The sequence below is a fragment of the Emys orbicularis genome, chromosome 7 (assembly GCF_028017835.1).
Source record: "Emys orbicularis isolate rEmyOrb1 chromosome 7, rEmyOrb1.hap1, whole genome shotgun sequence".
Lineage (NCBI taxonomy): Eukaryota > Metazoa > Chordata > Testudines > Emydidae > Emys > Emys orbicularis.
Genome location: NC_088689.1, coordinates 1686801 through 1713825, shown reverse-complemented (window position 1 = coordinate 1713825; position 27025 = coordinate 1686801). Strand labels below are relative to the sequence as shown.

The window sequence follows — 27025 nt, the reverse complement described above, 5'->3', positions numbered from 1 at the left end:
CGAGGCACCGGGCGTTTTACTGCGCTGTGGCCAGTGCCGGGGGCGGTTACTGACCGTGACTAGCTACAGCCAGTCCTGGGCCCTGCTAGGGTCTGACCCGGTGTTACCCATCTCCACGGAGTGTCCTCCTCTTCCCGCCGAGGGTCTGCTCTGGCTGGACCGAAGGGGGGCTGCAGCCGTCAGACACACCCCCTGGCCGGCGTGGGCCAGGAGTCGCGAGTCACAGACAGTTCGAGCCAGGCTCTGGCAGCCCCTGGCATCGCTCAGGGAGCAGAGCTGCCCTTCTGCAGCCAGGCACCTTTCCCGGCACAGCCCCTGTGCCCGGCCCCGCATTGGCCAGGGAGCCCTGACACGCTAGGGCGGGGCCGAGCCAGAGCTGAAGCCAGACCCATCCTGACGAGAACGAAGGGGAATTAACGCCAGAGCAGCACGCCGAGGGACCGGGCTGGGCTCAGCTCAGCCAGGGGTACGTCCACCCAGCAACCAGACAGTTGCTCTCCGCCGGCGGGGCTGGAAAACTGCTGGGGAGACGTCTGGGCTCTGGGACCCCCTGAGGGGGGAGGGTCCCGGAACCTGGGCTGCAGCCGTGCTTAGCGCTGCAAGCCCCAGTCAGCTGAGCCCGGCCTGTGCTGTGCAGGACGTCAGATGGGCTGCTCGGCAGGGTCCCTCCTGGCCCTAGCGTCTCTGACTCTCGCCCCAGCCCAGGAGGCTGGTCAGGATCAGCAGAGGGAAACTGAGGCACAGCGTTGGGTAGGGGCTTTGTCACATGAAGAAGGGGTCTCAGAGCTGGGTATAGGGCTCAGGATCCCCTGGGTCCCAGCCCTGCATGTGACCCACTGCGGCACACGATCCCCTGCCCGCAGCAACCCCCACCCAGCCCATTTGCTCCGGCGTTAGCCCGCGAGGGACGGCAGCCAGGGCAGGGCAGGGGTCAGAGTCCATGGGACCCTGTCCGTGCCCACGCGCCGGGCGCAGCCCCCAGTGACCAGGTGCTGAATGGGCCCCTCACCTTGGCACTCAAACTTCTTGGCCGGGGTGGTGAGCAGCAGCTTGCCTTCCATGTCGGGCGGGCCGGCGCAGCGGGCGATGCCGGGCTCCTTGTAGCCTGTTTTGACCCAGCCCGAGAGCCAGCGCAGGTGGCAGTCGCAGTACAGGGGGTTGGCCCCGATGGCGCTGCACAGGGGAGACAAGAGCAAAGGCCAGTCAGCGAGACCTGGTCCCTGGCCCCGGGGCGGGACGAGCCCGCCTGGCCCTGCTCCCTTCGCAGCCCCTGGGCTGAGCGAGGCCAAGCTGGCAGGGCCAATGCCCAGGGCTGGCGCTCACTGGGAGCTGCTGGTTCTCCCGCCACCCGCGGGTGTGGGGAAGACAAGGGTGCAGTGCCAAGACACCTCCTCCAGGGGGCACACCGCTCCCACAAATCCAGCTCCAGCGCCGGGAGCAGTTCCAACCCCGGCTGGGCAGGCGGGAGCCCCCCCTTCCCCGGAGCCAGGCGAGTGGCGTCCCTGCCTGTCTCTGCTCGGCCCTGACTGCTGCAAGGTGCCCTGGGACGGAGACAGTCCCGGCTCCCGGGAGCCATTCCCTGAGCACCCCCCCGGGTCTCCCCTCCTAGCGCTCTCGGAGGCTGCTGGCCAGGCCGTGCCCCAGGGCATGTCAGGATGTGTGAGGCCCAGGCACTTCCGGGGGTTTCGGCCCTTGGCTGCCTGCCTGCTGCGGTCTCTCCTGTAGCTGACGGGTGCCCTGATCAGGGGCTGGCTGTCCTGGGCCAGTGCGGATGCCCGGCCACCCTGGGGACCGGCGGGAAGCTGCGCGGGGGCTGCCAGGGGTGTTCGGGGGCATCGCAGACCCTGCTCCCAGGGCAGCACTTCTCGCCCTCCGGCTGGGAGCCCTGCTCTGGAATTCGAAAGGCCCCAGAGGCCGGGGCACTGGCCCGCGTCATTCCACAGCGAGGCTCCCGATGCCAGGGGTTTGCCGGGGGATCCCAGCCGCTGTTGGAGCCAGAGAGCTGGTCCTGAGTCGCCCGGAGTGAGGGCAGCCGCACGGCCCCGCAGCGCAGGGGAATTGGCGCACACCAGCAGCACGGAGCAGCCGGGTCCCCTTTTCACTTACTGGGTCCCACGTCAGCGGCACTCGAGTTCCCACCCCAGCCAGCTTGTGCTGAGAGCCCCGCGTAACGCGGCCAGAGAGCCGGGGCAGCACTCGCGGCACAGCTCACATGGTGGTGAGGGCAAGGCCTTGGCCACGTCTCGCCCGCCAGGCTGCAGAGAGAAGCTGGAACCCGCCCCAGGTGTGGCCTGACGCCACTGACCCCAGAAGGAAAGACCCCCCTCCCTGCCCCCCGGCAGTGACTGTCTCCTGCCTTTGGGGTCCGTCTGCGAGCTCTGGGCTCTGCGGGGAGCCCAGCCCGGCACCGTGGGGCCTTCCCGGGGCAGCCAGGCGCAGGGAGCTACTCACAGGTGGGACAAGGAGGTGACGTCGGCGAAGATGCCCTCTGGCAGGCTGGAGATGTCGTTGCCGTGCAGAGACCTGTGGGAACAAGAGGCTCTGAGCCCAGAGGGCACAGGCAGCTTGGGATCAAGGCTGATGCCAACACAGGGCCAGAGTGCGCCACCGGGGCAGCCTGTGCATTTCCATCAGAGCCAGGCACGCGCCTGCCCAGCGCGGGGCCCGGGGGGACACCCAGGCAGCTTAGACACTCAGGCTACATCCACCTGGAGTCAGCGGAGCAGGAGCCCAGGGCTCATGGCAGCAGCCCCGCCCCTCACCCGTCTCCACCCCCCGTCCCCTGGCACTACGCAGCCTCCGCCTGCACCTTCCCCAGCCCCTCGCCCCCTGGCACTGCGCAGCGTCCGCCTGGCACCTTCCCCAGCCCCTCGCCCCCTGGCACTGCGCAGCCTCCGCCTGGCCCCTTCCCCAGCCCCTCGCCCCCTGGCACTGCGCAGCCTCCGCCTGGCACCTTCCCCAGCCCCCCGCCCCCTGGCACTGCGCAGCGTCCGCCTGGCCCCTTCCCCAGCCCCTCACCCCCTGGCACTGCGCAGCGTCCGCCTGGCCCCTTCCCCAGCCCCCCGCCCCCTGGCACTGCGCAGCGTCCGCCTGGCCCCTTCCCCAGCCCCCTGCTGCAGAGCCGAGCTGGGACACACGTCCTCACACTGCGCACCTCACCCCCCGGAGCTGTGGGTGCTCAGCACCTCTCCAAAGCAGGCCACTGACAGGGCCATGGAGGTGCCAGCTGGGCCCCGCCCTGGCCCCGTGCTGTGAGCAGGGCAGGGCAGGGCACCGCCCGGGCAGGGGCACGTACTTACAGCAGCCGGAGCGCTCGGAGCCCTTCGAAGGCCAGCGGGGGGATGCACTGCAGGGCGTTGTAGCTGAGGATCCTGGGGAAGCAGAGGAGAGCAACACGTGGTCACGTCCCCTGAGCGCCGACACGCACCCGGCGAGGGGCCGGTGCCCCGGTGGGGCTCCCCTGGGCCGCTCCCGCGCCATTCACCTAACGGGACGTCTCGCTAGTCAGCCCCGGCACAGACCCAGCACCCCGTGGACACAGCCTCTCGGGCGCCCTCTAGCAGTGCCGCTAATTACGGTTCTTCTTAGTACAGGAACCGGCCGCTGGACTGCACAGCCCAGAGGCCTCGGCAGCAATCCCGGCCTATTGTCTGCAGCACCTCCTGGCCTTCGCCCGCCCACCCCTCAGCTGGGTCAGGAGCCGCAGCCCCTCCCCGCGGCCCCGGGACTTACAGGGTGGTGAGCTGGCTCATGTTGGTGAAGGAGGAGTTGCTCAAGGAGCTGATCTTGTTGTTGCTCAGGTCACTGGAAAACACGAGCACAGCAGGGTGTCAATTGGAGCTGGGCTCTCGGCCTCCCCCAGCCTGTGGGGTGGCGTTGGCTGGTTTCACACACCACGGCGGGCGCGGGACGTCCAGGAGGGTGCAGCCCGAGGGGCCGGGGCAGTGGGAGGGAACAGTGGTTTGGTAGGAGATGCCGCCCCCTGTGGCCAGTCTAGGACAGCCCTGGGTGCCTTACAGGTGGTGTGATTCCTCTGCCAGCCACCACGGGCTCCCCTCGCCCATTGGGTCCCGGGACACTGCGCGCCGGCAGCTCCAGGAGGAAGCGGTTTCCGGTGGCAGTTTAACCACGTGCCACTCGATTAACGAGTGCTGCCAATGCTCACGACACTGGCAAGTCTCCTGGCCGCTGGTGTTTCTCGTGAAGCCACAGCTGCCGAGTCACGCGCTGAGCTGAGCGTTCCCTTTGCCACGCTAGTTTCCAGCCCTCCGGGTTGCACAGCAAAGCTTGACAACGTGACTTCCCCGTGCCGGCACCAGGAGGCAAAGGAAAGGCACCGGTCGCCCTGACGGGTGCTAAGCCAGTGTCGTGGCTTTTTATGGCCTGGTGTGATTTTTGCAGGGGGGTGTGTGATGCAGGTTCCACTCGCCCCATGTGGGTGGCGGGCGCAAGCCCTAGGGAGGAGAGCGGGGCTGCTCCGCTGGGTAAGTAGTTCACTGCTTCGTCACAGACTTACCCCAAGAACAAATGGAGACAAACTGGCCGTCAACAAGTTTGGGCTCAACATGAGAAGGTTTCTAAGCCCCAGAGGGGTGAGGGTCTGGAACAGCCTCCCAACGGGAGCCGTGGGGGCAAAACACTGAATCGGCTCCACATGTGTGGGGGGATGGTGTGATGGGACTGCCCACAATGGCCAATCAGTGACGGCTAGTAGCCGGTGATGGGACGCTAGACGGGGAGGGCTCTGAGTTACCACAGTGAATTCCTTCCCAGGTGTCTGGCTGCTGGGTCTTGCCCACACGCTCAGGGTCTGGTCGCCATATTGGGGTTGGGAAGGAATTTCCCCCCAGATCAGATTGGCAGAGGCCCTGGTGGGGGTTTTGCCTTCAGGTTTAAACTAGCGTCAGTGGTGAATTCTGTGTAACTTGACGTCTTTAATCCACAATTTGAGGATGTCCGTGACTCAGCCGGTGGTCGGGGTCTATCTCAGGAGCGGGCAGGTGAGGTTCTGGGCCCTGCGATGTGCAGCAGGCCAGACCAGATGACCACGATGGTCCCTTCTGGCCGTAAAGTCTTTGAGCCCCATGGCGAGTCCCGTAGGCTCGCTGGGTCTCAGCTCAGCGGGGATGACAGCCAGGCCCTGCCGCATGGGGTGGGGTGAGGATACTGCAGCACGGGGGAAGGGGGGGGAGGCCCCCAGGGACTCCAGGGATGGGCCCATCGAAGCATTGCCCTGTGCACCACTAAGTCAGGGCTTATCTGGGGCAGGGGCCTGGGTAGAATTTGACCCACTCGTCGTAAAGGGTGGCTTGCAAGGGGTCCCAGCATGGCCTGATTAGCCCAGCCGGCTCCTGGCTCAGCCCCAGGGAGGGATTCTGACCAGCAAACCACTGAGTTAGCACATGGGCAGCCAGGGGCTGGATTCACAGTGGGCTCCAGCCGCTGTGCATTGCCCACAGCTCCTCCGTCTGGCGGCTTCGCATCTCAAGGCAGAGCAATGCGCCTGCGGCCCACCGGCAAATCCAGCGAGTTTTAGTTCTCAGCTACGAGCTTCTTCGCGACCAAAGACTCCAGTGGCTGAGAAGCTCATTCCGGGGCCTGAGGGGGGGCTAGGGTCGGCGACGGAGAACAAGCATTACGGGGGTTTCTCCAAAGGGAAGGGAGTGGGGTTTCTCAGACAAGGGGCTGGGAGCACCACCTACCAGGAAGGTTCCCCGACACTTCCCATTATAAGCCCTTATTCTCAGTTGTTTATAACTTTCCCAAACTTCAGCCACGTGGGCTGAAACTTTCCTCGCCAGGTGGCTGCCTCAGGCTGAATTTTCGGGGAAAGTTTCAGCCAAACCAGTTCAGCCATTTCTGAGAACGAGGCTGGAGAAAAAGACGCTGTCTGCCCAGGAGTAGATGGGGGAAGGAGGCTGGTGTGCCTGGCCCTAGAGGACTGGGGCTGTTGGGTGGTACAAGACTGGGACTGGCAGGGCTAAAAACTGGGTTAAAAGAACAGTATGAAAGTTGCAGAGTCGATAGGAAACGCCAGAACAGAGCCTGTGCAACCCTCGTTCACCCCCATGTACAGACGCATTTTCCCTCCAGTACTAGCATGGCCCCGATCCCTGCAGCACCGGAGCGCTCCACGGTCGGTCCTGCATTCATCCTCTGCCTGCCCTCTGCCCACACTCCCCTCTGGGGCCCAAGTCACCCCGTTCCCGTTCCTGGTCACAGCGCAGGGGACAGAGCCAGAGGCGCCCAAGCCCTGGGGGAGCGCCTGGCCCCCGGGGCCCCCCTCTTGGTCTGTGATTACACCATTGCTCAGTGTCCGTGGTTAACGCAGTCGAATGCTGCCCTGGAGCACTAGAGTCTGTCCCTGCCTCTGCCACAGAGTTCCTGTGAGATGCTGGGCAAGTCACTTAAAGGGGCCACTAATGGTGTGTGCCTGGTTTTCTGGGTGCTTAACGTGAGCCGCCGGGGGCTGCTCTGCAGAAGTGCTGGGCTGTGCCCTGAACAGAAAAGTGCAGCGGGATGTGGGACTGGGACGAGGGCAGGGAAAGGACAGGACAGGGACAGGTTGGAGGGGACGGGGCAGAGGGGGTGAATTTGGGGGTGAATGGGGAGAAGAAGCTGGGCCTGCTAGAGCACACGCCCTGCCAGAGCCTGGAAGGGCCCCCGCGGTCCCTGCCCCTCACCGGCCCCCTGTGGGAAAGCAGCTGGGAAACCTTCCGCACACGCAGCGAGAGAAGCGGCAGGTTGGAGCCAGGAGCCCCCGAGGGCTGATCCCAGCTTTGTCACAGCCTCCAGGCTGCGCGGCCGGCTCGCTCCCCACACCCCCGCGCTGCCCGGCCTTCACGGCTCGAGTCTCGGCCAGCCCAGCCCACGGGATCCCTGCCGCCGGGGCCAGGATACTTACACCAGCTGCAGGGATCGGAAGGAGGAGAGCTCTCCGGGGACCAGCGTGAACTGATTGCCGTCCAGGTAACTACGGGAGAGAACAAAGGCCCGTCACCGATGGGGCTGGGCTCAGGAGGCCGGCGCACAGGCAGTGAGAGGGCAGGGCTCACGTGGGAGTGCAGCACCAACCGCGCCCAGTTCGGCCCTGGGGTCCGTCCGTGCAGAGACCCCCCCGACACCGCGCCGAGCGGAGCACTGCCAGAGCCACGCAGGGGATCAGGGTCCCGCTCTGACCGCGGGGGGGCACACGTGTGTGAGTGTGCACGTGTGTGTACGTGTGTGTGGCGTCTGTCTGAGACGCCAGGTGGGCTAGGCTGGAAGTGTGTGTGAGCTAGTCGCGGTTCCCGGCCAATGGGAGCTGTGGAGCTGGCGCTTCGGGTGGGGGCAGCGCGTAGGAGCCGGAGGGGGACATGCCGCTGCTTCTGGGAGATGCCAGAGGTAAGCGCCGCCTGGAGCCTGAACCCTTTACCCCCTCCCAGGCCCCAACCCCCTACCCCAGCCCTGATCCCCCTTCCGCCCTCCGAACCCCTCAGCCCCAGCCCGGAGCCCCCTCCTGCACCCCATACCCTTCATCCACGGCCCCACACCAGAGCCCACACCCCCAGACGGAGCCCTCACCCCCCCACACCCCAGCCCAGAGCCCGTACTCCCTACCAAACCCCAACCCCCTGCCTCAGCCTGGAGCCCCCTCCCGCCCTCTGAACCCCTCAGCCCCAGCCCGGAGCCCCCTCCTGCACCCCAAACCCCTCATCCACGGCCCCACACCAGAGCCCACACCCCCAGATGGAGCCCTCACCCCCCCACACCCCAGCCCAGAGCCCATACCCCCTACCACACCCCAACCCCCTGCCTCAGCCTGGAGCTCCCTCCCGCCCTCCGAACCCCTCAGCCCCAGCCCGGAGCCCCCTCCTGCACCCCAAACCCCTCATCCACGGTCCCAGCCGGAGCCCTCACCCCCTCCTGCACCCCAGCCCCCTGCCCCAGCCTGGTGAAAATGAGGGTGGGGAGAGCGAGCAACAGAGGGAGGGGGGATGGAGTGAGAGGGGGCAGGGTCTTGGATGAGGGGCGGGGCCTCGGAGGGGGCGGGGCAGGGGGCTCAGTTTAGTGCGAGTAGGAAGTTGGCAGCCTGAGGTCGGCCGCTCGCCCCGCGGTGCAGACAGGGGCCGGGGCCTGGGGCCGGTTCGGCTGCCCCCGCTGGGAGCATGGCCCGTGGGTACGGCCCCGGGCGAGCGCAGGGCCCCAATGCAGCGGGTGCTGCACGAGCGCTCGGCGAGAGACGGCCCCGCCCAGAGTCCCAGCCGGCGCATGGGGCGCCCCATTGCTAACGAGGGTTTGTTCTGCTTCTGCTTAATGATGGGGCGTGGAGGGGGGGTCACAGGAGCAGGAACAGCCGCTAACGGGAGGGTGAACTTTAATGTGCAGCCCCCGTTAGCGGCGTTTCCTGCCCCCCCCGACTCCCGGCGGGCGGGTCACACACTTGGTCGCCCCGCGGCATTCTGGGGCCGAAGGACGTGGCGCTACCCTGACCCCCTCCTTGGAGCAGCCCGAACAGCTTCGTCTGGCCTAGGCCTTCCCGCAGCAACCTCAACCCAGCGCCCACGTGGGCCGAGCCCAGCCGGGCCCAGCTGGGCCCTGGGACACCAGGACTGGGCTCTCCCAGGCCGCGGCGGAGGGGGGATCCCCTCTGGCTCAGGGCTAGCCCCCCTCACGACGCTGCCGTTGTCAGCCTGCTGGGCACCTCTCCTGGGGCGGGAATTCACACCTCCAGCTCCACACCAACGCCTGGCTCCGCTCGCGGGCCGCGGGGCGAACGCCTCTGGATTTACAGCAGTGTCACTCAGAGCAGAGCTTGCAGCAGCGTGCGATGCCAGGCAGATCAGCTGGCCTGAGTGTGCAGGGTGTCACCCTGGACTCCGGGGGGAACGGCCGCGGCAGGAGGGCTCGGCTGTTCTGTGACTGTCACCCCCTCCCTCCTCCCGGCCCCCTCTGGGAAATCTGACCTGCTCTCCCTGTGTCCAGCCGGCCCGGCCCCGCAGGCTCCCACCCCGTGAGCCGCGGCCCGGGGGGGCGGTGAGAGCCCTGGGTTACTCACAGCTCAGTGACGTTCTTTGGGATCCCCTTGGGCAGCGACTTGAGGTGTTTGTTGCTGCAGCGAACGACCGTGTCCAGGCAGGTGCACTCCTGAGGGCACTGTGGCCGTGGGACGCACCCTGTCTCCTCCTGGCCTGCAAAGGGGGGGCACAGCAAGTAACGGGCCCATCCATTGTGGGGGCAGAGATTCCCCCACACTCCAAGGCGCTGCGCCTGCCCCCCAAGAGCCCCTAGAGCCGATTCTAGACAAACATCTGCCCACGCTGGAGAATCCACCTGCACCCGGGTCACTTGTCCCTACTCGCCCGCAGCCCCCGCCAGCCCACGCCTGCTTTCCAGGCTGACCACATCTTGCTCCAGCTTCCAGCCCCGGGCCGGGTTAGACCTTCCCCGGCTGGACTGGACGGCAGTGCCCGTCTCCAGTACCTGTTCCCCTTGGCGATACTGTGAGCCGTAACCAAGTCACCCCTTCACCGTCTCTCTGGGAGACTGAGCAGACGGGCTCCGGCACTACAGTCTCGTGTGGCCTTAATCGAAACCAAACCAAGGCTAAAAATCAGAATAATTGTGTCCCTGCCGCGCTTGGGACGTTAACTCCCCAGCTGGAGCTAGTCCAGTTCAGGTGCGTGCCCCCATGACTCGCGCCCTCAGCCACCGGCCGGCTGGATCGCATGCCTGGGGCCAGGGTACTGTCCCAGCCCAGCCCCTGCTCAGCCACGCTCTGGGTCGGGACCCAGCCGGGGCACGGCCTGGATGTGGGCAGAGCTAGGCCCGAGAGGCTGGGGTGGGAGTCAGCACCGCCAGTGCCAGGGGGCAGCGGGGCCCAACGTGGCCAGCCGGGAAGCACCCGCTGGGGGACCCCTCGTCGGCCGCCCCCGCTCAGCCCCATGGCGCCTGTGAGTTACCTTCTTCACACCTGAAGTCGGGGAAGGCCACGTCCTGGAGCGGGATCTGCCGCAGGAAGTCGGGGTTCTGGCAGCGCGGGTTCCCCGTGACGATCTTCCTTCTCCGCAGCCAGTCGCCCAGCCAGGCCAGCCGGCAGTTACAGTCGAAGGGGTTGGCCAGCAGGTTCCTGCAGCAGAGGGGGAGCGCAGGGCTAACGTGGTGGCAGCAGGGCCGGGCACCCCGAGTCCCCGCGGCTCCCAGCTCCCGAGCCAGCGGGGCCTGGGCCAAGCCTCAGGCGTGCGCATCTGTGACGTTAGGCGTGTAATATAATAGCTCATTGAAAGGTGACAGGGCCAGAAAGAGTTAATGAACTCCCAGACCGACCTGACCCATGGCCGAACCAGAGACTGGTTAGGAGGATCTGTAAATGCACAGAGCTTTGAAATGCAGCCGGCATTGTTAGAGGTAGAAGGGGAGCTGTGTGCTCAGGGCTTGTGATGTAAGCAAACAAGTCTTGTCTATTGCTATAACTTTGATTCAAAGGTCAAAAAAGGAGTATTAACATTTAGGAAGACACTTGAGTGAAATAGTATTATTGTCTCTATGTCTCTTTGAAGGTTGTAGTAACCTGTATCTGAACTGTTTAATGGATAAATTACCCTGTGCTAATTGCCAGGATGTTTGGAAGGAGAATTAAGCCTATTGTTTTCTCAGGCCGAGAGGCTGCTGGAAATGTATAAGAACCTTGGGACACGACCCTGCTTCATCTCAGATCTGCTTTGGGTTTCAAGAGGGGGAAACCTTAAGCCACAAAGATTGAGCTCCCCAGTCATTGACTGGAGCCACCCTGAATATGGACATTGGACTATAACCTCTGGACTATTTCTAAAAGGACTTTTGGCAACAACAAGCTCACCTCTGCTCTGTATCTGAACCTCAAGAATTGAATTCAAGTCTGTCTGTATATTGATCTTTGAACCAACACACTCTCTCTCTTTTCTTTTTTACTAAATGTTAGTTTAGTTAACAAGAATTGACTATAATGTGTATTCTGGGTAAGATCTAAGTCAGGGGTCGGCAACCTACGGCACACGTGCCAAAGGTGGCACGCGAGCCGATTTTTGATGGCACACGGCGCCGGCTGAGCCGCTCAGTCGCTGCTTGGGGGTTCCGGCTGCTGGCCCCTTGCCAGCCGGGGTCCCCCCGGCCGCAGCCCCATTCCCCTTGCTTCCCGTTGGAGTTCCAGCGCAGGCCCCCTGCCAGACAGGGACCAGGCCTCCGGCCCTGCTCAGCCCGACCAGCCGCCCACTCCACTCACCTCAGCTGCTGACCTGGGGTTCCAGCCGCTGACCTCCTGCCAGCCGGGGTCTGGACCTCCAGCCTTGCTCAGCCTGCTTTCCGGCCTGGCCCTGACCCTAACCCTAACAGTAGTTTGGTTATATATTATAGACTTATAGAGAGACCTTCTAAAAACGTTAAAATGTATTACTGGCACGCGAAGCCTTAAATTAGAGTGAATAAATGAAGACTCGGCACCCCACTTCTGAAAGGTTGCCGACCCCTGATCTAAGTTATAATTGGACCTGGTGTGTGGCTGATCCTTTGGGGTTGGAAGAACCTTTTCTTTTATATGAAGAGATAAGATTTTCAGTAACCATCATCATATCTCACATGTGTGTCTGGATGGAGGCCTGAGAACGGTGTTGTTTGGACTTCTGAGTAACCAGTGAAGTACTACAGAAGCTGTTTTGGGCTGGCTTGGTAAATCTAAGTACTGGAATAACCACCAGCGTTTGGGGTTTGTCTGCCCCATTCTGTCTGCAGTTCACCCTGATTGAGTGACCTCATCTGGCTCCCACATCGTTACAGCATCACCGACCCCAGAGCCCAGCGCCAGCGGGGCTGGGAGAGGGAGGGACGGGTCCCCAGGCCGGGCTGAGCCGGCCTGGAGAGGCAGGGACCCCGGGGACACCCTGACTCACAGCGTGGAGAGCGACTGCAGCGTGTCGAAGGCGCCAGGCGCGATGGTGCTGATCTGGTTGTCGTAGAGCGAGAGCAGACGCACACTGCGCAGCCCCGTGAAGCTGTCGTTGTGGATGCAGCTGATGCGGTTGTTCCGCAGCATCCTGGGAGGGAGGGAGGGTTAACAGCCCCGCGAGCGGCGCCTTGTCGCCACGCCAGCCGCACCCGCCCGCTGCCTGCCTCGCACCCAGGAACCCTCAGTGCAGTGAGACTCGGCCCCGCCCTGCCGGGGGCACTGCCATGTGCACGGGGCGCTGTGCGCACGGACCCCCCAGGAGCAGTCTCAGGGACTCAGGCCAGCTGGGGTCGGGGAGGCAGCAATGGGCCTGGCCCAGACCAGCAGCAAACCGACGCCCCACGTCAGCGCAGCAACGGTGCCTACAGCGGGGGCAGTGCTCGAGGGTGGCACCATGCCCTGGCTGTACCCCAGCCCTCCTGCCCCTGGCCCCGGGAGCGAGGAAGCAGGCACAGGGCACCCTCCTGCCCTGACAGCGCCAGGGTAAGTGGGGGGGTCTCCCTCTTGTCCCCAGGGCCGGGGTGAGTGCGAGCGGCAGGCGGCAGGCAGACAGACACAGCAATGATCAGGCTCTGTGCTAGGGCAGGGGGTGAACTGGGAGGCTGCCCCGAGTAGGGAGAGCCGCCTGGGTAGCGCCTGCTGGGGGAGCTGCAGGGGCCTGTTCTCAGGAGCAGGCGGCGCGCGGGCAAGGTGCGGCACGAGGCGCTGGGAGGGAGGATGCAGCCCAGGCACGAGGCGCCGGGAGGGAGGACGCGGGCGTTGGGCGCGGGGCGTGGCGCCGGGAGGGAGGACGTGGGCGTTGGGCACGGAGCGTGGCGCCGGGAGGGAGGACGTGGGTGTTGGGCGCGGAGCGTGGCGCCGGGAGGGAGGACGCGGGCGCAGCACGAGGCACTGGGAGGGAGGACGCGGGCGCGGGGTGAGGCGCCAGGAGGGAGGATGCGGGCGCGGGGTGCGGCGCGGGGCGCCGGGAGGGAGGATGCAGCCCAGGCACGAGGCGCCGGGAGGGAGGACGCGGGCGTTGGGCACGGGGCGTGGCGCCGGGAGGGAGGACGTGGGTGTTGGGCGCGGGGCGAGGCGCCGGGAGGGAGGACGCGGGCGTTGGGCGCGGGGCGTGGCGCCGGGAGGGAGGACGTGGGTGTTGGGCGCGGGGCGAGGCGCCGGGAGGGAGGACGCGGGCGCGGGGTGAGGCGCCAGGAGGGAGGATGCGGGCGCGGGGTGCGGCGCGGGGCGCCGGGAGGGAGGATGCGGGTGCAGGTGCGGCTCGAGGCGCCGGGAGGGAGGACACGGGCGCGGGGTGCAGCGCGAGAGGGAGGACGCGGGCGCGGGGCCGGGAGGGAGGACGCAGGCGTGGGGCACGGCGCCGGGAGGGAGGAAGCGGGCGCGGGGTGAGGCGCCAGGAGGGAGGATGCGGGCGCGGGGTGCGTCGCGGGGCGCCGGGAGGGAGGACGCGGGCGCTGGGCGCGGCGCCGGGAGGGAGGATGCGGGCGCAGGTGCGGCTCGAGGCGCCGGGAGGGAGGACACGGGCGCGGGGTGCAGCGCGAGAGGGAGGACGCGGGCGCGGGGCCGGGAGGGAGGATGCAGGCGCGGGGTGAGGCGCCAGGAGGGAGGATGCGGGCGCGGGGTGCGTCGCGGGGCGCCGGGAGGGAGGATGCGGGTGCTGGGCGCGGCGCCGGGAGGGAGGATGCGGGCGCAGGTGCGGCTCGAGGCGCCGGGAGGGAGGACACGGGCGCGGGGTGCAGCGCGAGAGGGAGGACGCGGGCGCGGGGCCGGGAGGGAGGATGCAGGCGCGGGGCACGGCGCCGGGAGGGAGGAAGCGGGCGCGGCACGAGGCACCGGGAGGGAGGATGCGGGCGCGGGGTGCAGCGCGAGGCATCGGGTTTAGCCTCACCCAGGCCCCGAAACCCACCCGGAGGCCCCCCCCAACCCCCGCTGCGAGATGTGGCCCCGGCTCCACTCACAGGGTCCGCAGCCCCGCCAGGCCCCGGAACATGCCGCTGCGCACCGACTCCAGCTGGTTGGCCGTCAGGTGCAGCTCGCTGACGGACGCTGCCCCCTCGAAGGCCCCGTCCTCGATCTCCATCACCTTGTTGTTGCTCAGGTTGCTGGGGAGAGAGGGGAGTGGCTGCCTGGGCCCACATAGGGGATGCGGGGGCTGCAGTCCCCCAGAGAGCCAGCCCTGTGCACTGCGGGACATCACCTGCTGGGTCCCACCCCTCTGTTCCCTGGGGGCGTCCGGTCCTACGTGACGTGGGAACATGGGCCGGCTGGGGGCGTCCGTCCAGCCCCGGCTGCCCTCTCCAGCAGGGGCCAGCACCAGCTGCTGCAGAGAAGGTGCACGGCACCCCCTAGTGGGCACTAGTAGAATAACCGGTCCGTGGGGGAAGGTTCCTCCTGGCCCCTGTCGTGAGAGGCTGGCTTGTACCCTAGAATGGCAGTGTGACGTTATGAGTGTAATATAATATCTCATTGGAAGGTGACAGGGCCAGAAAGAGTTAATTACCTCCCAGACTGACCTGACCCAGGGCTGACCTGTAGAGACTGGTTAGGAGGATCTGTAAATGAATAGAGCTTTGAAATGCAGCCGGCATTGTTAGAGGTAGAAGGGTAGGTGTTTGCTCAGGTCTTGTGATGTAAGCAAACAAGTCTTGTCTATTGCTATAACTTTGATTCAAAGATCAAAAAAGGAATATTAACATTTCTGATGATACTTGAGTGAAATAGTATTATTGTCTCTATGTCTCTTTGAAGGTTGTGGTAACCTGTAGCTGAACTGTTTAATGGATAAATTACCCTGTGCTAATTGCCAGGATGTTTGGGAGAAGGAGAGTTAAGCTATTGTTTTCTCAGGCCGAGAGGCTGCTGGAAATGTATAAAAACCCTGGGACAGGATCCAACATCATCTCAGATCTGCTTTGGGTTTCAAGAGGGGGAACCTTAAGCCACAAGGATTGAGATCCCCAGTCATTGACTGGAGCCACCCTGAATATGGACATTGGACTATAACCTCTGGACTATTTCTAAAAGGACTTTTGGCAACGACAAGCTCACCTCTGCTCTGTATCTGAACCTCAAGAATTGAATTCAAGTCTGTCTGTATATTGATCTTTTAACCAACACGCTCTCTCTTTTCTCTTCTTTTTAATAAATTTTAGTTTAGTTAATAAGAATTGGCTATAGCGTGTATTCTGGGTAAGATCTAAGTTATCATTGGACCTGGGTGTGTGGCTGATCCTTTGGAATTGGAAGAACCTTTTCTTTTATTTGATAAGATTTTCAGTAATCATCATCATATCTGACAGGTGTGTCTGGACGGAGGCCTGAGGCTGGGCACTTTAAGGGAACTGCGTTATTTGGACTTCTGAGTAACCGGTGAGGTCCTACAGGAGCTGTTTTGTGTGGCTTGGTAAATCTAAGTATTGGAATATCCCCCAGCGTTTGGGGTTTCTCTGCCCCGTTTTGTTTGCAGTTCACCCTGATTGAGTGACCTCAGCTGGCTCCCACGGGCAGCACCGTCACAGGCAGGTTTACTGTAACTCTGGCTATTCTCACTAGCCACAGAACTGCCCACTCCTGCTCAGCTTGTGGCCTCAGGGACATCTTGTGTCAGTGAGTTCCACAGGTTGATGCTGCATTGTCAGCCGTTCCCTACCACTGGCCGTGCCCCACTCCCCGGGTCCTGCGTGCGGTATCTCACATGCTTTCACCGTGGCCGCGAGGACTGCTGGGGTCGTACTCACATTTTTTTCAGGTGTGGGAGTTTTTTGAAGAGCCCCGTGGCCTCCAGGACGGAGATTTCGTTGTTGTTCAGGCGTCTGGGGGGTGGGGGAGGTGGGGAGAGAAGAACAAAGACGCTAACAATGAGACCCAGGCAGTGCTCACCCCCCCGGGAGGAATAAAGGAAGTCCCCCAGCCCCCCCCACCCTGGTGTGAGGCCTGCAGCTCCCTGAACCGGGCGGGGGCATTACGCGGGGGTCTGCAGGCTCTGGCAAGGCGAGTGCGCGTGCGCCAGACAGAGCCGGGGCAGGACGCCCGGCGCGCGGGGAGCCGGGGCGGGGGGGGGGGGGGGGGCTTACAGCTCTGCCGTGGCCTGCGGGATGCGCTCCGGGAGCTTGGTGAGTTTCAGGTTGGAGCATTCCACCACGTTGGCCTCGCAGCGGCACTTCGGGGGGCAGCTCACGTCGCTGCTGCACTCGCTGTTCAGCTGGTGATCCTCCGCGCCTGCCACAAGAGAGACGCCAGGGAGGGCAGGACGCCAGCCCCCGCCCTGCTGAGGGGCTGGTCTGGCCTGCCACAGTCCGGCCCCAGTGCAGCAAGGCCAGCAGGGGGCAGCGCAGCCTGCCGCGCAAGGAGCTGCACCTCCTGCTCCCCCGGGGTTTAGGAGCAGATGCCATTTCCCTGCAGCAATCAGGCCCCCGGGCCGGGGGGGTTCAGGGCCACCCCTGCCCCCCACGGGGGGTGAGGCCCCAGCCTGAGATCCCCCAATCGCAGCCCCCAGCTGCTCTCCACTAGAAGCCCAGCCAGGGCCCGGCAGCCGGGTGTGGGGAGGGGCCACGGCTGCTTTTCTGCTCTCATTCACCCTACATCCCAGACCCTGCTTGAGGCCGCGATCCGCAGCCGGCTCCTGGGTGCAGGATTCCTGCTCTGTGCCTGCAGGGGGTGCTGGCTGCGTGGGAATCGCTCCCTGGAGCCAGACGCTGCACTGGCTTTGCCATCGCTTGGGGGCTGTGTGGGGCGCGGGGCCAGGCTGGGTTAGGGCCATTCGCCGCCTCTGGGGCCAGACCCCCAGGTGCCAGCAGCGGGCGGCAATATCTGTGCCGGGCCGGAGAGCCGGGCCGTGGGAGTCCTGCGTGGCACCGTACCCAGCTACCCTGGGACGTCACACGGCAAAGCACAGCCCGTTCGAGAGAGGCCCATGGACAGTCCCTGTGCAGATACGTCCCCTCAGCCCCAGCTCGGTCCTTACCTGGGATAAAGTACTGCTCTTTGGCTGCGGAGAGAAAGGCACAAACACGTTAGCGGGGCAGCCCGGCGCTGGGGCCCGCGTGGGAAGGGGGGACGGCTGGTGGTGCCTGGCGAGATCTCTGGTGCGCTGGCTCTGCCACTGACACACCGGCTGAGCTTGGGCAAGTCCCTCCAGGTCCGTGCCTCAGTTTCCCCTCCTCCCTTGATGTCTATGTGGCTTGGGAGCTGGGCAGGGCAGGGCGTGACGTGGTGTCTCTGCGGGGCCCAGCACCCCACGGCTCAGTTAAGGCCTCTGGATAGTGCTGCAGTAGCAGCAGCCCAGGGGGGAGCCCCCAGCCCGCGGGGGCAGTGACAGCGGCTGCATGGACGGACGCTCTGGTTCCCCAGGGAAGGGCCCGGGGCTGGAGGAGCAGGAGCCTGGGTTCCAGCTTCCCTGTGGCTGCGTGGAGACTCCGTGCCCCGGCTTGTCCTCTGCCTGCTCGGCACACGGGGGCACTGGCCCCTCGCTCCCTTCACTGCTGGGCCCAGCTGCCTTCCCCAATGAACTGCCTCCGTCCCCCAGCCCCCGGGGTCCCGCGGCCGCAGGGGGGCAGGGAGGGGCCTGGACTCACCTGAGCAGCGGAACTTCTTGCTCTTGATCTGGCCGATGCGCTTGTTGGCCAGGCGGCGCGGGCTGGCGCAGCGGGCACCGCTGGTCTCAATGGGGTTGGCGCGCAGGAAATCCGCCAGCCACCGCAGGTTGCAGTCGCAGATGAAGGGGTTCTGAGCCAGGTGCCTGGGGGGGGGGATGCAGAGGGGAGGAGGGGGATGCTGGCCCCAGCGCTGAGCGTTACTGGCCAGGCCCTGAGCTGGGGGTGCTGCCCCCATTGGGCAGGGCCCCCGGCTCGCAGCTCGCACCAAACCCCGCAGGGCTCTAGGGACTCTGGGTAAATTACAGCAACCCCCAGCCTGGCCCCTCTGCACTGCCCTGGGGCCTGCGGAGCTGCTCATGCCCCCCAGCCCCAGCCAGCTCCATGCTGCCCCACTGAGCCCTGCTGGGGGGGGGGGGGCGTCAGCATGTGGTGCTGGGACCTCCCTGGTTGCTCTGACTTACCCGGTTCCAGGGTTTTCTTCCCCTCTTGGCCCCAGGGGAGCCCAGGATCCGGAGGGCGTGAAGGCCTCTTTGCCCACCCCCCAGCCCGCGGGCTGAACCAGAGCCTGCCCCAGGAGCCTGCCCCACGTGGGCCATGCAGGGCGGGGCAGGAATCCTCCCAAGCTCCGGGACTTGGCGATTGGCGCTGCCTGGCACTCACAGCGTCTGGATGGCCCGCAGGGGGGCGAAGGTGCCCTTGGCCAGGCCCTGCAGCTTGTTGTCGTACAGCGAGAGCAGAGAGAGGCTCTGCAGGTCCCCGAAGGTGTCGGCGCGGATGCAGTTGATCTTGTTGGCGTTGATGAGCCTGGGGGGGGGGGGGGGGGGAGGCAGGGAGATGTCAAACAGAGACGCAGGCCGGCCCTGCTCTGGGCCCCGCCGACACCAGGGCTGGCACGCCGGGCTCCCGAGAGCAGAGCCGGGCAGGCCCCAGCCCCCCGCCCCCTGCCGGAGCCGCCGCGTCCTTACAGAAGCTGCAGCGCGTGGAGTCCCCCGAAGACGCCCCGGGGCAGGTCTGTGATCTTGTTCCCATACAGCACGCTGGAAAAGACAGAGCCAGTCGCTCGCACGCAGCCCCCGGGCATCGGGCTGAGCCCCCAGCCCAGCGAACGGGGATCCCCACAGGACCCCAGCAAGGAGCACGGATCCCCCCATCTGCGCCCCACAGCCCCCAGCTTTACCGACCCCCAGCACGGGCCACCCCACGCTGCTGGGGCCCCCAGCCTCGGGCCTGGCCAGCGATCTTACCTCCGCCGCCAAACAAGACCCACCTCACAGTGCGACGGGCTGGCCTCAGCCGAGCCACGCAACAGACAGGGCTGTTCATCCTCACTCCAGAGAGGCCAAGGACCAAACCTGCAGGGGGCTGCGGGTCGGGAGTGAGGGGCATTGGCCGAGCTGGGGGGACCCAGAGCTGGGATGGGAGGGGGCTGCGGGTCAGGAGTGAGGGGCATTGGCGGAGCTGGGGGAGACCCAGAGCTGGGATGGGAGGGGCTGTGGGTCGGGAGTGAGGGGCATTGGCGGAGCTGGGGGGGACCCAGAGCTGGGATGGGAGGGAGCTGCGGGTCGGGAGTGAGGGGCATTGGCGGAGCTGGGGGGGGACCCAGAGCTGGGATGGGAGGGGGCTGCGGGTCGGGAGTGAGGGGCATTGGCGGAGCTGGGGGAGACCCAGAGCTGGGATGGGAGGGGACTGTGGGTCGGGAGTGAGGGGCATTGGCGGAGCTGGGGGGGACCCAGAGCTGGGATGGGAGGGGGCTGCGTGTTGGGAGTGAGGGGCGTTGGTGGAGTAAAGGGGGACCCAGAGCTGGGATGGCAGGGGGCTGCGGGTCGGGAGTGAGGGGCGTTGGTGGAGTAAAGGGGGACCCAGAGCTGGGATGGGAGGGGGCTGCGGGTCGGGAGTGAGGGGCATTGGCGGAGCTGGGGGGGGACCCAGAGCTGGGATGGGAGGGGCTGTGGGTCGGGAGTGAGGGGCATTGGCCGTGCTGGGGGAGGGGCTCAGGGCTGGTCTGGCAGGGGCTGCGGGTCGGGAGTGAGGGGAGTCGGATTCCCCCGTGTGATTGCCGGGGCTCTGGGCGCGGTGAAGCCCATGGCAGGGGGCTGGGGGTGGCCGGGGCCGGCGCGGGGACTCACAGCGAGTTCAGCGAGCGCAGACCCTGGAAGGCGTCAGGCGCGATCTCCGAGATCTGGTTGTTGCTCAGGTCTCTGCAAGGCAAAGGGGGAAATGCCCAGTGTTGTCCCCAGCCCCCGCCCGCCGCCCCAGCCCCACCCAGCTGCAGCCTTGGGGGGGGGGGGGGGGCACAGGGAGCGTCTCCCCCGGCGCTGGCCAGCACCCCATGGAGGGGCCAGGTCCTTGCCCAGCCGCCCCTGCCGGGCGGAGGGGAACAAGGGCGGTGGGGGGGCTGGCGGGTGCCCCGGAAGGCCCTGGGGGCAGGCCGGGCACTGCTGAGGGCACTGGCAGCCCTGGGGCAGAGGGGGAGGAGACGGGTCTCTCCCCCACGGGCCCTGCAGGGATGATGGGGCCGTGGCAGGTGCATGCCCTGAGGTGAGGGTGATGGGCTGGCGGACGGGCTCACAGGAACGGAGCTGGGGATGGGCTGGGAGGCTGTCGCTCTTGGGAGCCCGGCCGGTTGTGAGCCCGGGTCCTTAGGGCTGGCAGGCCGACGGGGGGGGGGGGGGGGGGGGGGAGGAAAGGGGGAATTGCCCAGGGGCCCAGGCAATTTAAAAGAGCCTGGGTGGGTCCCTGTGAGCCACGCAGCCGCCCGACAGCCTAGTTTCCGCCACGCAGGCGCTCAGGGAACCCGCCCAGGGACCTGCCGCGGCCGGGGGAGGGGCACTGCATCCCCGAAGCCCCCTCCTGCACCCCAAACCCCAGCTCTGATCCCCTTCCAGCACTCCGAACCCCTCAGCCCCGGCCTGGGGGTCCCCTTCTGCACCCCAAACCCCTCAGCCCCGGCCCCACCCCAGAGCCCGCACCCCCAGCTGGAGCCCTTGCACCCCAACCCTCTGCCCCACCTGAGCTCCTCCCACACTCCGAACCCCTCGGCCCCACCCCCACCGCATGGATTTTGTTCTATGCACCAATACGGAGGTGATGTGACCCACAGGGTCATTCAAATTCATCATTCAAATTCATTCTGCACGCGGGTGGGAACCATTAACGGGAACACGGCGGGGGGGCCCGGGCGGGCTGCAGGGCTCCTGGGCGCACAGGGTGGTACCGGCGGCCAGTCGTGCAAGTAGAAATCACCTCTTGCCAGTACTGCACGCGTGGGAGGGACACAAGGGGGGGCACATGACCCTCCACGTGACTCTGCCCCACCCCCAGCCTGCGGCCCCTACGCTCTCCCTGTCCCCTCCAACACCCCCCTTCCAATTTTACAACTGCGTCCGTTAAACAGGCAGTTGTAAAATGCTGCTTTGGGCCCCTGGTGCCACCCGTACTTCCAGGTGTCACTGGGGGTCCAGCCACCCCCACATTGAAAACGTCTCAGATGAGCGAAGGCTGGGGAGGACAATCCCCCCGCCTTCCGGTAACACACTAGCAGCGCCTCCGTTACGCCCAAACGAAGCTTCTGCCAGCTCCTGTGACAACTCCTCCACCTTCGCCACCTCCTCTGCCTTCGCCACCTCCTCCACCTTCGCCACCTCCTCTGCCTTCGCCACCTCCTCTGCCATCGCCAACTCCTCTGCCTTTCCCACCTCCTCTGCCATCGCCACCTCCTCTGCCTTTCCCACCTCCTCTGCCATCGCCACCTCCTCTGCCATCGCCAACTCCTCTGCCATCGCCTCCTCCTCTGCCATCGCCACCTCCTCTGCCTTTCCCACCTCCTCTGCCATCGCCACCTCCTCTGCCATCGCCAACTCCTCTGCCATCGCCTCCTCCTCTGCCATCGCCACCTCCTCTGCCTTTCCCACCTCCTCTGCCTTTCCCACCTCCTCTGCCATCGCCACCTCCTCTGCCTTTCCCACCTCCTCTGCCATCGCCACCTCCTCTGCCATCGCCACCTCCTCTGCCTTTCCCACCTCCTCTGCCATCGCCACCTCCTCTGCCATCGCCACCTCCTCTGCCATCGCCAACTCCTCTGCCATCGCCTCCTCCTCTGCCATCGCCACCTCCTCTGCCTTTCCCACCTCCTCTGCCATCGCCACCTCCTCTGCCATCGCCACCTCCTCTGCCATCGCCAACTCCTCTGCCATCGCCTCCTCCTCTGCCATCGCCACCTCCTCTGCCTTTCCCACCTCCTCTGCCTTTCCCACCTCCTCTGCCATCGCCACCTCCTCTGCCTTTCCCAACTCCTCCACCTTCGCCTCCTCCTCTGCCATCGCCACCTCCTCTGCCATCGCCAACTCCTCTGCCTTTCCCAACTCCTCTGCCTTTCCCAACTCCTCCACCTTCGCCTCCTCCTCTGCCATCACCAACTCCTCTGCCATCGCCACCTCCTCCACCTTCGCCACCTCCTCTGCCATCGCCACCTCCTCTGCCTTTCCCACCTCCTCGGCCTTTCCCACCTCCTCTGCCATCGCCACCTCCTCTGCCTTTCCCACCTCCTCTACCTTCACCAACTCCTCTGCCATCGCCACCTCCTCTGCCTTTCCCAACTCCTCCACCTTCGCCTCCTCCTCTGCCATCGCCACCTCCTCTGCCATCGCCACCTCCTCTGCCATCGCCACCTCCTCTGCCTTTCCCACCTCCTCTGCCATCGCCACCTCCTCTGCCTTCGCCACCTCCTCTGCCATCGCCACCTCCTCTGCCTTTCCCACCTCCTCTGCCTTCGCCAACTCCTCTGCCTTTCCCAACTCCTCTGCCTTTCCCAACTCCTCCACCTTCGCCACCTCCTCTGCCTTCGCCAACTCCTCTGCCTTTCCCAACTCCTCTGCCTTTCCCAACTCCTCTGCCTTTCCCACCTCCTCTGCCTTCGCCACCTCCTCTGCCTTCGCCACCTCCTCTGCCTTTCCCAACTCCTCTGCCTTTCCCAACTCCTCTGCCATCGCCAACTCCTCCACCTTCGCCACCTCCTCTGCCATCGCCTCCTCCTCTGCCATCGCCACCTCCTCTGCCTTTCCCACCTCCTCTGCCATCGCCAACTCCTCTGCCATCGCCTCCTCCTCTGCCATCGCCACCTCCTCTGCCTTTCCCACCTCCTCCACCTTCGCCACCTCCTCTGCCATCGCCACCTCCTCTGCCTTTCCCACCTCCTCCACCTTCGCCACCTCCTCTGCCATCGCCTCCTCCTCTGCCATCGCCACCTCCTCTGCCATCGCCACCTCCTCTGCCTTTCCCACCTCCTCTGCCATCGCCAACTCCTCTGCCATCGCCTCCTCCTCTGCCATCGCCACCTCCTCTGCCTTTCCCACCTCCTCTGCCATCGCCACCTCCTCTGCCATCGCCAACTCCTCCACCTTCGCCACCTCCTCTGCCATCGCCACCTCCTCTGCCTTTCCCACCTCCTCCACCTTCGCCACCTCCTCTGCCATCGCCACCTCCTCTGCCTTTCCCAACTCCTCGGCCTTTCCCACCTCCTCTGCCATCGCCACCTCCTCTGCCATCGCCACCTCCTCTGCCTTTCCCACCTCCTCTACCTTCACCAACTCCTCTGCCATCGCCACCTCCTCTGCCTTTCCCAACTCCTCGGCCTTTCCCACCTCCTCTGCCATCGCCACCTCCTCTGCCATCGCCACCTCCTCTGCCTTTCCCACCTCCTCTACCTTCACCAACTCCTCTGCCATCGCCACCTCCTCTGCCTTTCCCACCTCCTCCACCTTCGCCACCTCCTCTGCCTTCGCCAACTCCTCTGCCATCACCACCTCCTCTGCCATCGCCACCTCCTCTGCCATCGCCACCTCCTCTGCCATCGCCAACTCCTCTGCCATCGCCTCCTCCTCTGCCATCGCCACCTCCTCTGCCTTTCCCACCTCCTCTGCCATCGCCACCTCCTCTGCCATCGCCACCTCCTCTGCCTTTCCCACCTCCTCTGCCATCGCCAACTCCTCTGCCATCGCCTCCTCCTCTGCCATCGCCTCCTCCTCTGCCTTTCCCACCTCCTCTGCCATCGCCAACTCCTCTGCCATCGCCTCCTCCTCTGCCATCGCCACCTCCTCTGCCTTTCCCACCTCCTCTGCCATCGCCACCTCCTCTGCCATCGCCAACTCCTCCACCTTCGCCACCTCCTCTGCCATCGCCACCTCCTCTGCCTTTCCCACCTCCTCCACCTTCGCCACCTCCCCTGCCATCGCCACCTCCTCTGCCTTTCCCAACTCCTCGGCCTTTCCCACCTCCTCTGCCATCGCCACCTCCTCTGCCATCGCCACCTCCTCTGCCTTTCCCACCTCCTCTACCTTCACCAACTCCTCTGCCATCGCCAACTCCTCTGCCTTTCCCACCTCCTCTACCTTCACCAACTCCTCTGCCATCGCCAACTCCTCTGCCTTTCCCACCTCCTCTGCCTTCGCCACCTCCTCTGCCATCGCCACCTCCTCTGCCATCGCCACCTCCTCTGCCTTTCCCAACTCCTCTGCCTTTCCCACCTCCTCTGCCATCACCACCTCCTCTGCCTTCGCCACCTCCTCTGCCTTCGCCACCTCCTCTGCCATCGCCACCTCCTCTGCCATCGCCACCTCCTCTGCCTTCGCCACCTCCTCTGCCTTTCCCACCTCCTCTGCCATCGCCACCTCCTCTGCCTTTCCCAACTCCTCTGCCTTTCCCACCTCCTCTGCCATCACCACCTCCTCTGCCTTCGCCACCTCCTCTGCCATCGCCACCTCCTCTGCCATCGCCACCTCCTCTGCCTTTCCCAACTCCTCTGCCTTTCCCACCTCCTCTGCCATCACCACCTCCTCTGCCTTCGCCACCTCCTCTGCCTTCGCCACCTCCTCTGCCTTTCCCACCTCCTCTGCCATCACCACCTCCTCTGCCTTCGCCACCTCCTCTGCCTTCGCCACCTCCTCTGCCATCGCCACCTCCTCTGCCTTCGCCACCTCCTCTGCCATCGCCACCTCCTCTGCCTTCGCCACCTCCTCTGCCTTTCCCACCTCCTCTGCCATCACCACCTCCTCTGCCTTTCCCACCTCCTCTGCCTTCGCCACCTCCTCTGCCTTCGCCACCTCCTCTGCCTTTCCCACCTCCTCTACCTTCACCAACTCCTCTGCCTTTCCCACCTCCTCTACCTTCACCAACTCCTCTGCCTTTCCCACCTCCTCCACCTTCGCCACCTCCTCTGCCATCGCCACCTCCTCTGCCATCGCCACCTCCTCTGCCTTTCCCACCTCCTCCACCTTCGCCACCTCTTCTGCCTTTCCCACCTCCTCTACCTTCACCAACTCCTCTGCCTTTCCCACCTCCTCCACCTTCGCCACCTCCTCTGCCATCGCCACCTCCTCTGCCATCGCCACCTCCTCTGCCTTTCCCACCTCCTCTACCTTCACCAACTCCTCTGCCTTTCCCACCTCCTCCACCTTCGCCACCTCCTCTGCCATCGCCACCTCCTCTGCCATCGCCACCTCCTCTGCCATCGCCACCTCCTCTGCCTTTCCCACCTCCTCTGCCATCGCCACCTCCTCTGCCTTTCCCACCTCCTCTGCCATCGCCACCTCCTCTGCCATCGCCACCTCCTCTGCCTTCGCCACCTCCTCGGCCTTTCCCAACTCCTCTGCCATCGCCACCTCCTCGGCCTTTCCCACCTCCTCTGCCATCGCCACCTCCTCTGCCTTCACCACCTCCTCTGCCATCGCCACCTCCTCTGCCTTTCCCACCTCCTCTGCCTTTGACTGGGGCCTGACCCACGTAAAAACAGCCCTACGGATGCTAACAAACCCTTTGTTTACGTTTGTTAGCATATGTATTGTGCTGTTAAGAATGAATGCCCTGGGGGGGCGGAGCTGCTGGCATGGGGCCGTCCGGTGGCCCCCCCGTCTTTCCGTACCGGCTAGAAATCTCCTGCAGATACGGGGTACCAGGGTACCGCCGTATTGGCATTCCTGCCGGCAGCGCCGAGGCAGGCGGGCGGGCATGGGGAAGCCCTGGCCGTGCCGGAAGAGCTCGCTGGGCACCAGCCAGCACAGGCGCAGCACCGCCCAGTGTCAGGCGGCCCTTTCGAGGGGGTCCAGTGACTTCTGCCCTGGGGCCCGGATTTGCTGTTGGCGGGTCTGAGGGCTGGGTTCACCCAGCAGGCACCCTAAGCCCCATTGGCACCTGCTGCGTGAGCCCGGGGCAGAGGGGCCCAGTGCCAGGGACTCCATTGGGCGCAGAGCTGAGGGACCACAGGGTACCCAGGACAGGAGCAGGGCCCCTCGGGCTCCTCACGGGCTGAGACCCCAGAGGCGGCTGCAGGGATGCGGGGCAGGAGCTGGGGGCGATGGGGCAGAGGGCGTGGGGGGCAGTGCTGGGCACGCCCAGGGTCAGGGTTGGGGCACTTACATTCGCCGCAGCTTCTTGTAGGGTGAGAAGGCCCCAGGGGGGACGGATCTGATCCCATTCAACTCCAGGCGTCTGCGGGGAGACAGAAAATGAACCAAACCTGCCCGTCCCCCTGGCCGCCTACTGCAGCCCGGCCTCTCCCAGCAGGGAGCGCTGTGGGGGCACAGCGGGGCACTGGCTGTGGGGGGAGCTGCCCCAGCCCGGCCTCTCCCAGCAGGGGACGCTGTGGGGGCACAGCGGGGCGCTGGCTGTGGGGGGAGCTGCCCCAGCCCCGCCTCTCCCAGCAGGGGACGCTGTGGGGGCACAGCGGGGCGCTGGCTGTGGGGGGAGCTGCCCCAGCCCCGCCTCTCCCTGCAGGGGGCGCTGTGGGGGCACAGTGGGGCACTGGCTGTGGGGGGAGCTGCCCCAGCCCCACCTCTCCCAGCAGGGGCGCTCTCAGCGGCGCGGGCTCGCCCTGGGCTGGCTCAGCTGGAGTTCCCAACGGAGATTCGCTCTAGTTACAGTTTGGGCGAAGTCCAGGGGGAACAGGCGAGCAGGGCACAGCCCCCCGGGGGGGGGTCCCTGGGGATCCGGGGCAACTGGCTTGTCCAAGGGCCGGCTCCAGCCTCGAGCGGCGACATCCTCCTGCTGCCTACGGCTGCCCTGACAGCTCCCGACCGGCTCCCAAGGGAGGGGACCCCCAGGCTGAGCAGGAGCCGCCGGGGCAGCAAGGGGCCCTGCTCAGAGCTCAGCCCTCTGGGGCCTCTGGTGTGGGGCCCTGGGCATCGCCGGCAAGGGGCAGGCCATGAGCGGGACCATGCAGATACTGGGACAGGGATAGTGGGGGAGCCCCCCTCGGTTCCCTGGCCTGTTCCATCGCAGGTAGTCAGTGCCACAGCTCCGCCCAGCATCGCCCTAGGGGGACCCCTCACCCCCCAGCTAGTGCTGCCAGCACCCCCGGGCTGAGAGGGGCCCGAACAGTCTGTGTGTGCACGGGAGACCGTGCGTGTGCAAACATGTGTGCACAGACGTGTATGACAGTGCGCGTGTGCAGGGAAGTGTGCACCGCGGGGTGTTCGGCAGG

General features: G+C 65.5%; 1 protein-coding gene across 2 annotated transcripts in view; it reads right to left on the bottom strand.

Moving 5' to 3' along the window:
* Window positions 1–27025, bottom strand: part of SLIT1 (slit guidance ligand 1) — a 130089-nt gene that overhangs the window by 14847 nt on the left and 88217 nt on the right. For both annotated transcript variants that reach the window (XM_065408481.1, XM_065408482.1), the window contains exons 10-26: window positions 25963–26034; window positions 19680–19751; window positions 18519–18590; window positions 18214–18357; window positions 17533–17696; window positions 16923–16946; window positions 16033–16177; window positions 15697–15771; window positions 13918–14061; window positions 11904–12047; window positions 9942–10108; window positions 9038–9170; window positions 6905–6973; window positions 3733–3804; window positions 3300–3371; window positions 2452–2523; window positions 1010–1173 (exon numbers count right to left, since the gene is read on the bottom strand). In XM_065408481.1, the coding sequence (XP_065264553.1) occupies window positions 1010–1173; window positions 2452–2523; window positions 3300–3371; window positions 3733–3804; window positions 6905–6973; window positions 9038–9170; window positions 9942–10108; window positions 11904–12047; window positions 13918–14061; window positions 15697–15771; window positions 16033–16177; window positions 16923–16946; window positions 17533–17696; window positions 18214–18357; window positions 18519–18590; window positions 19680–19751; window positions 25963–26034 (1805 nt within the window). The remainder of the gene's footprint in view (window positions 1–1009; window positions 1174–2451; window positions 2524–3299; window positions 3372–3732; window positions 3805–6904; window positions 6974–9037; window positions 9171–9941; window positions 10109–11903; window positions 12048–13917; window positions 14062–15696; window positions 15772–16032; window positions 16178–16922; window positions 16947–17532; window positions 17697–18213; window positions 18358–18518; window positions 18591–19679; window positions 19752–25962; window positions 26035–27025) is intronic.